The sequence below is a fragment of the Oryza brachyantha genome, chromosome 1, assembly GCF_000231095.2.
Source record: "Oryza brachyantha chromosome 1, ObraRS2, whole genome shotgun sequence".
NCBI classification, from domain to species: Eukaryota; Viridiplantae; Streptophyta; class Magnoliopsida; order Poales; family Poaceae; genus Oryza; species Oryza brachyantha.
This window is the reverse complement of record NC_023163.2, coordinates 13,868,349-13,877,908: the sequence shown is the minus strand read 5'-3', so window position 1 is coordinate 13,877,908 and position 9,560 is coordinate 13,868,349. Positions and strand designations below refer to the sequence as shown.

The following is a 9,560-nucleotide window of genomic DNA, read 5'->3' as shown; positions in this document are numbered from 1 at the left end:
TCTCCTGGTTCTGCGCGCCGTAAAACGTATATTCGGCTACCAAAATTAATATCTTAAAACTTAATTTTGATTTTTTGATTTTTTTAATCATTATTTTTAGGACCATTTCTTGATTTGTGCGTGTCATCTTTGCACAGTGGCTATGGTAATCTTTGTATCGTTCTAATTTTATCGGATGTCTCCGAGGAGACTCATTATTTTTTTAGCATTGACATTTAAGTCACTAAGAGAAGGAAGTAAAATTTTGAGTTACAAATTATCTTTATTTTTCTAATACATTGTGTGGCATATTTTTCACATTTACCAATGGAGCCCTTGGTAATTTTCCCTACCGCCCGCCCCACCTTCATAGTTTATATGTACAACTTTCTCGAGTTTGTATCCTCCTCCAAATTTCACCGCCAAAACATTTGAGAGTTGTATTGGATGCTATTGCAATATCCTTATATGGGAGGTCTCTTAACACCTATAACAAGTAGGGTATGCTCATCTCAGCATTTTGCAAAGGTTATTCAATTTTCTTGTATCAGCATTTCAGTACACCGTGCATATCAGACTGTTTTGAAGCATGCATTGTCTCTTTTTTGTTCCGTTCAACCACTCCCTTAGTCCCTTAAGCGTGGCACTTGAAGATTTTCCTCTTGAAGAAATAGATACATGGTGGCCACTCTAAATGATCTTATAACTAAGCAATCGGAGTAAAGGTTCCGTTTGATTTTCATGTTCCCAACTCCAAGCTACTCTCCCTTGTTCCTCCTACTTTCCAAAGGTTCCTATATTTTGTACCCCCATTCATTCACCGATTCTTTAGCACGAAATGCAGTACAGAGCAATCTTCTGATAATTTATTTCTCAGATCAATATGCACGATTAATTACTACTATATCAATACGCATGGCATTCATTCACCGATTGTTTAGCACGAGATGTTTAGAATCGATTGGAAATGCCGCTGAGATTAATGGTTGGACGGCGGGATAGGCGGTCGCCTGAAGGCCGGCAGTGTGTGGATGAACTCCCCTTCCTCTTCGCTGCTCAACCGCCTCCCCCCTTCTCCTGATCCCCACATGCAACCGGATGAATCTTCAGTTATCTTTGCAGAAACAGACTGTGAGTATGCATGGAGAGATCGATTCATTACCAGGTGCAGCAGGATGGATGGAGGATGGCTGCGTGCCAGTGGGGGGCCCTCCCTTCATTCCCGTCATCCAGCCCAGGCTCAGGCCTCTCCTGAGCGGCACGGCGTGGCCCTCTGCAGCCACCAGCGCGAGCAGAAGCAGAGCTGCCATTGTTGCTCTCGACGCCATGTTCCTTCGATCTCTGCACCTTCTTCGATCCTTGGTGGATACAAGTGAAGTGAAGTAATAGAGCTAGCTTTCACCAACTCACCATATAAATAGTCGTGGATTAATTGCAAGGACAGAAACTGTACAGTACGATGGTGTGTGTGTGTGCGCGCTCTCTGGTGTTCATGCACGCGACTAGCTAGCTTGCTACGTAGGAGATGAAACGGGTTCGGCTGAGTTAGGCGATAATCGTTGCAGAAGGGGTGTGTGTGCAATGCAGGAATCGATATCTTGTAGCGTTGTTGGTACGTACCCTACTGCTTAGCGATCACATGCGAAGATGGGTTTATCTGCTGCTGCTCCCTCTTTTTTTTTTCACATGACGCTGTTGACCTTTGTGACCATTTGTTTTATTAAAAAAATTATATAATTATTAATTATTTTTTATAATATGATTTATTACTATAGAAACTTTAAGTATGATTATAATTTTCTATATTTGGATAAATTTTTTGAATAAGACAAACGGTCAAACGTATATTCAAAAGTCAACAAAGTCATATAAAAGAATAAATAGAGTATTATCTCCGTTTCATAAAATAATATTTTCTTGCAGCGGCTAGATTTACATGGATATATATGTATATAATATCTTAATGAATGGATTGATCTAGCCATAGTAAAAAAGATATACGGTATGAAATGGAGGGAGCAGCAGTTTCTTATATACACATGACAAAAATCAGTGCTCCATTATTTCGAAAAAGCAAAAAAAAAAACTCTTAAAAAATACATCCACCTAGGGATGAATGCTCGCTTGTTGCGCGAAAAACTGCAATGGTACGTACCTTATGTCTTTTTCGCCTATATAAGAACTCAGCCATGAGCCGTCAACTTATTGCATCAAGTTATATATACTAAGATATAATTTTGCATTGGCCCTCACTCCTAACATATGTGAGTGCGAGGCGAATGTGAATCGATTTTTTTCCTTGTCCTCGTCATTCTGACATTATTGATCTCAAATTATACTCCACATTTTTCAGTTGACACGGTTGATTGTTAGGTCTATGTTTAAATATTTGTATTATTCAAAAATTTAATTTATTTCTATAGGCACTTCAGGTGTGACTTGCAATTTTACAATATTGTCACTTCAAGTGTGATCTATAATTTTACAAGATTGAACAAAAAATTTAAATAATACGAATGTCAAACGTAAAATCCAAAAGTCAACATAGAATAAACTGGAGGGAGTATTTGTCCAACCGATTGTCTTTTTCTGTTCAACGACCAAGGCAAGAGATGTGTAAATCATCTCCACTATGTAAAAGAACTTCTAATACGCAAAAAAAAAAAAAAATACTGCTAAGTTCACTATCCAGCGTGACCTGCTATACGTGCAAGTCCTTTTTTGGGCTTTAGATCGGGTTCACTGTACTTTCTTTATAAATAATTAAAGACGTGCACGCCCTATCCATATGAACAGCAACTAAGGCTTGACCAGCGGACATATCTCAAGTCACTACGAGTACCTACCGACAGCAGGTAACTTGTGTTTGATGAGAAGATGTCTCATTATCGGTATATATATCATTTAACACTAATAAAAGACATAAATATTTGAGAGCATGTGTTATATATGTTTTGGATTTAAATCTAATTTGACATGCATGTTTCATCAATTGAGCATAACGAGCGACGTCATTCATGTTGCGCTACCCTCAACCAGTGAGTTTGCATTGACCATCGTCCCTGATATAGTACTTAGAAATAAAAGGCAGAGGGGTGTCGAAGGGCATTTGCAAATAAAAAATAGTTTACGAATAAAACTTCCATATACGTATTCTTAGCGATCAAAAAAGTCAATGCTAAAAAATAAATTTTAGTGAAAAAACCTCAAAATCAACGTCAAATTAAATGTTGAAAATCAAAATTTTTGCTTCTAAACATAAGCAAAAGCGAAAATACAAGGGTGAGTAGAATTTTTTAAGTTCAACTTTTCTTACCGGTTCCGTTTCCTCATCAAATCAATTCATATAATCACAAAATCGAGATTTGTGGACATCCTTGACCCTCCTGTTGGTTCCAGCCAAAAAATTTAAAGTGTATTACGTCTTGGAAATTATTTAACTTGTTGACGAAAATAAAAACTTCAACTAAAAATGGTGCCTCCAATAATATACTATCATCTCGAAGAATATATTATCTCACCATCATCTGCAAGGGAGAAAAAAAAACTCAAAACCAGCTTTGCCGAGAGCCCGAGAGAAAGGTGGTTGCCAGTCTTAAAATAAAATCACGCAGTGTGGATCATTAGTAAAAAACTTATTTTTCCAACCACAGGAACCTGCCCAAACAACTGAAAAATAAAATCCATGTCTTTAGATTATCCGACCGTCATAAAACTGGACCACATTAATTCATGGTGATACCGTTAATTATACAAGAATAATTTCCTTTTTTGTGATTTGCTATCTCGGTCATGTGCGTGGTTTTTTTTCCCAATCTATGGGTCGATTGATTCCGTGACCGTTAGATCTGCTTGGATATTCGTGCACGCGTTGGGCCTGGTGAGAAGCAGAATCGATAATGTGCCTTTTCCCTTCTGTGAAATTACACGATTTCCTCACACAAAGTTGCCTCACCTGTTTGGGTGTTTCCTTCAGGTATATCTTCTCATATGATCTGCAAAAGTCGTAAGCTCTTAAATAAACATTTAACTTATGATAATCTTAAGTAATAAAATCTAGAAAATGAATTAGATGCTAGAAAACTGAAATGTCCAACTTTATAGAGTCCGAAAAACTATCTATATCTGCTTGCTAGAATTATAAGCTTTCCTAAATAGGCCCTAGGCTAGATATCCAGCACTCATATCCTCCTTTGCTGACCTGAGCTCTTTGAGTGAATAGTTAGCCTCATGGGTAAACGCATATGACATATTTGTTGACAAAAAAATAAAATAGGAATGAAACTTTTATCAACGTATTTTTAGTGATCTAAAAGCTAGGGCTGAAAAAAAACTTTGGTAAAAACCCTAAAAATCTACTCTAAAAATTAAGATTGAAAATTCAAACTTTATTTTATAAGCATAAACATAAGGCAAAAGACATGGTGTCAGGCAGACGGGCAACCACAGCAGTTTGATAAACAGATTTGCGCATGTCAATCTTACTGGTTTTCATTTGAATAAAATTTCACATGAGTAATAAAATGGACTCCCTCTGGATCGATAAACTTTATAGATTTGGACAAGCACACCGTCTTTATCAACAACTATACAAATTTATTGAAGTATATTTTCCTTGCTTAAGTTGATTGGTGTTACAGTTTATTAATTACTAGGGACTATATGTTTAGCATACGGTAATATCACCTACATGAGATTGTTTCTTAGCTGATTTATGTCTCCTATTGTCCTTGTTTCAAGATGGAGATTATTAAATATATTCCAAATTTCAGTGCACTATATTCAAAGTAGTTTGCTAGCAGGATGTAGTTTTTCCTAATGTTTGTAAATCGTATGGAATGTATGGGATTCTCCAACAATATTTCCTATTGTTTGTAGCCAATTGCTCAATCCGATTGTTGGTTGATGCACGTAAGAAATTAAAAAATGTGTCTATTTGAATCTATTTTCGTAGCATGGGTGGACCAAGCCTATCATGCCTCTCTCTAGCTTGGTCGATCAGCCCGGAAGATACTACTCTTCGTCAGAATGACACTTCGAAAAGAGTCAACGTTTGCATATCTATGTCATCTGAACCAATAGAAAGGAAGATTTTCATCATCCATCTCTAAGACAACACCATCGTCAAAGTATTGCTTCAATAAAAAAAACACACTATCGCCAAAGAAATGACAAACAAAGTTGGACAATATGTTGGCGGAACAAGTCAAGGTCTTACAAATTTTTGTTCGGTGTACACACTACCGTTGCATATGCACCGTAATGCAAGTACTTCGACACTGTGACAGCTGGCCCTGCATTGGAGGTCATTTGCTGCGTGGAGAGAGTTAACAAACATGACCTATATCAAAGTTGTATATCCAGCGAGATCTATATCTTTATAAATAACATTTTTATTTACATGTCCTGACAGGAATAACAAGTGAAGATATTTTTATATTCAAAACAAATTTGAGTATCTCAAATGACCATTGATAGTGTCTTATAGATGATATGTTACATATGATTCTCTTCATGCAACAGTCATAAAGTAACTCCTATGTAACGGTTTTTCACTGGCACTCATCGTAGATGCATCTATAATGGATTGGTAGTGCACAAAATATTGTAGTAACAGTAACTCAAAACACTGTTTATTACTGTAGCAATAATTGTAGCGATAAATCTCGTTCCTCCATTTTAATCCAATGGTTAAGGGGTATATCAAATGTCCAGCACTGTAGCCCCTGCAGTAGCACCATGCTACTGCAGGGGATCCCGTTCTCTAAAGATGACCTAATATCTTGATGGATACTTTTCAATCCATAATAGATGAGTCATTTCAAATTGGTATTGTTGACTCGCAGATATAAAGTAGTGCATCAATCAGCCTAATAATGTTTTTCTCCATCATTGTACATGTACATAAGTGCCCCTTGTCTTATTAAATGATCGAGGTTCGTATCATCATTTGCAGAAGTGTTAATTACCCTTGCCTGATAAATTACTAATAATTAATGAATACACAACATTTGACTTGGATGCCCCTTGATATGATACGTGTGCCCTATGGCAGCACCCAGTGTTCAGGGCGGCGATGGGCGATTAGGCCGGAAGAAAGCTGGCCCTGTTATGACAGCTTTGGATTGTACTACCATACTGGTGTAGTGGCCTTCGTGATTCTCTGCTACGAACAAACAAGTTAAATTAACAGATTATTTACGGTCTCAAGAAGATAGATGTACTGGAGATGACCTGCAAGAGTTAACGAATGGCCTGTACACATTTGGGTTATTCACTGTCAATATTTAATTATCGCGAGACATTCCATATTTCCACTTTCAATATTTAATCAATTAATTGACAAGAATGGGAGTGCATTTAAAAAAAGGTCAGCACATGACATGGCCAATGACAACGTAAGGCAAATTACATGTTATTTTATTTTTAAATATTTTAATAAATAATTTTATTACTAGATCTCTCACGCAAACATCGGCTCAATTTTTTTGCAATGCCGCCCCTCCTGACGTGGCAAAAAAAAAAACAGTTTTGACGTAGTAGGGCTGGTACACTACCAATAACGTGCCATGACTTTCTGACATAGGTGGAGCTAGATGGTGGTCCTAGGAACACCTAAAAAATCCTAACTTATGTGTGTATATATAGTTAATATAAGAGAAAAATATAATTTATTAACATGTGCAAATTGTACTTTTGATTAATTTGATATTTCTATTATATACTTTATGATATATTTATGACCACTAAAAATTATGTAAGTTGGATCACTCAAAATAAAAATTTTAGCAGTATTGTTTTCTCACACCAAGCGTAGTGTCGTTGTCAAAAAGTTTAGATTGCGAAAATATTTACCTAGGAGTTTAATTTAGTAATAAAATAATTCATTAATAAGGTTTAAAAATTCGTAAAATATTGTTAAATTGTGTTACCGAGTATAGCATGTCGAGAAGTAGTAGCCGATGGCTGCATTCCGGAGGGTGTTGCTGCCTTCACGCCGTTCATCCAGCCGATACCATGGCCGCGATTGTGTGAGATCGGATTAGGCTATAGAGGGGGATGAATATAGCTAAAGTGTAACTATCCCCGTAAAAAAAATTCCAATTCGATCGCAAAACTCCCAAAAAGATATCTCCGTGAAAAAATAGGAGGACAGGAATGGAGATATCAAAAATAACAGAGCAGGAAATATCGACAGGAATTTAAATGCGGAAAGCGTAAAATTGAAATGTGGTAAATAAAATTTCATTTCGCAAGTAAACTTCAAATTTCATTTTTAAAGTTTTCAAAGCTTGGTTCACAAGCTTAACAAAAACAATTCAGGAGAGTTATTGTCACATCTAGCCAACACAAGCTAGAGTAACAAACCACTCTCGAAAATATTTTTCATTCCATCACCAAGTTGCCTCACTCAAGCAACCATTCCTCCCCTATTTATAGGGCTGATCCTCCATTGGAAAAAGACCAAAATACCCCCAAAACTTGGCGGCTACTATAAGTCCTCACAGCCGTTGGATGCAAAATCGGCGCTCCAGAATAAGCCACGTAGCCTCTTTTCTGATCTGCCACAAAGGATCCGGATGCCACAGAAAATCCAGTCTCCAACGGAGCACGGGATGGCCAGCTCGCCGCGTGCCCCCAACCAGAAGTCGCCGCGTGGATGTACGGGCGAGAGTGTCACACGTGCAGTCGCGTCGCACCGAAGGCCGCCTCGCTCTCTTGGCTGGCCCACACGCCAGTGAGCCACCCACACCATGCGCCTCCGCTTACGAACGCATCCTACCGCACCAGCGTCCCCACGTGTCGACCGGTTGGCCCGCTTGACAGCAAGGTTGCGCCTGCTTGCATGCGGCTAGGCCCGCTCGTCAGCGACCGAACTTCGCCGATGCGAACACCAGCGACCGAGTTGCCCTGACCACGCGTCGGCCTCCAGTTTGTCGTCACCAGCTCTCCGCAGCATGCACTGCATGCATGAACACAGCAGGTACGCTAGCTAGCTAGCTTGCTTGACCATGCATGTGACATACTGTATGCATGCAGCTATGCACGTACTCCTCTTTCTTTGATTTTTCTTCACGAATATCCGGTGCTTTCGCACGATGTTCGTTTTTGTGTACGCGTATGTGCCTCACCTTGTCACCCAACGCCCTCGACTGTTCTAGACCACAACTCCCCCTGAGTTTGATCCCGGTCTGTCGTTGACCAAGGTTGACCCTAAGCACCTGTACACAAATAATCCGAACCATCATTTTGCGGGCACAGATTTCGTGACCTAACGCTCGTTAGTCAATACACACGCTTCACCCATACTTACCAATTTTCTATCACAATTAATACAAACCACTCTTGGTTTCACAATCTTCCCCAACACTAAAGAAGAATTTTAATGATTTGAAAATTTAAAAGCAAAAGTTTTGCCAAAAGTCAAACTTGGTCAAAGAGATCAAAACTCAAAAACCAAGTGACAGAAAATAGGCTCAAGATAAGAAATGACTCTCCAAATGCCTAACACAAACTCCCCCTCTCAACAAGAATAAAACATTTTTTTAATTTTCAAAGAAAGCATAAATCTCTCCCTCTTTGAAAATGATGCCAGCAAGACAAAAGGAGCATATGCAAAATGATGAAAAATGCACAATATAAATTGTGTGAGCTTTGAAAGTTATCTAAAAACATCAAAATGAGGTGCATGGTCCACACAAGAGCAAGAAAGTGCCAATATCTAGCTATGTATACGCAAAAGAAGTATGAATCATGGCATATAGAAGCAAGAATGTATCACAAGCAACAGTAAAAGCTTTCAACTGAATTTAACAGCTTAGTGTGCAATGCAAATTCTAAAGGAGACTTAAGAAGAAACAATCGACCTCATAAGAATGCAATGAAGACTCCAACTCCACAAAAGGCCCATGCTTGACGTGCTAGGTCAAAGTCCATGAAGAATCAGCCATGTTTTTTAAGAAGAGCACATGTCATCATCATTTTCTTTCGCCATTCATCATCTTTTTTTTATGCCTTATCACACTTTTTTTAATAGCACAATCGCGATGGTACTTCTGATTTGGTCAATCAGAACATCCAGCTGGAGTTCCCATTACAGGCAGTCTCCGTGCTATCTTCGGAACTACTCGCACGTAAACGCACACAGTAGTCCGGACAAGAGCAAAAGATAACATAGATAACATGAAAGATTCAAAACATGGACCATAGCAAAGCTTTTCGACAGCATGTACAGCTATTGCAAAGAAGGAGTAAAGCATGGCATAAGTATGAGAAAGAAGCTTCAATTTAAGCAAACTCTTAGAACAAGCACTTGCACAAGATTTATGTTTAAGTGAAAATTCAAGTTAGGCAAGTTTCAACGCACTTGATTAAACATGGGAAGTTCATACAAGCTACTAGAGCACATCAAAGTTAGACAAGAGATCAAACTGGCACATATGTAAACCATGCACAACAAAGTGATGTGAAAGAGATAACATGCGAAGCTCACATGCAGGAAGACATGATAGAATGCAAAACAGATATTTGTAAACATGATGCACTATGTACAAATGTAGAGCAAAGCACAGAACTCCCCC

General features: G+C 38.4%; 1 protein-coding gene and 1 non-coding gene across 2 annotated transcripts; both read right to left on the bottom strand.

The window, feature by feature from the left end:
* Window positions 1-91: 91 nt before the first annotated feature.
* On the bottom strand, window positions 92-191 carry LOC121053353. The gene has a single exon (XR_005811036.1). It is a non-coding gene; the product is annotated as a U6 spliceosomal RNA (small nuclear RNA).
* Window positions 192-497: 306 nt separating this feature from the next.
* LOC102718310 lies at window positions 498-1,376 on the bottom strand. The gene is made up of 2 exons (XM_006644171.2): window positions 1,142-1,376; window positions 498-1,056 (listed from the first exon to the last, which is right to left on the bottom strand). Exons 1-2 carry the CDS (start codon window positions 1,305-1,307, stop codon window positions 959-961), a joined length of 264 nt encoding a protein of 87 aa, XP_006644234.1. The 5' UTR covers window positions 1,308-1,376; the 3' UTR covers window positions 498-958.
* Between the last annotated feature and the right edge of the window lie 8,184 nt (window positions 1,377-9,560).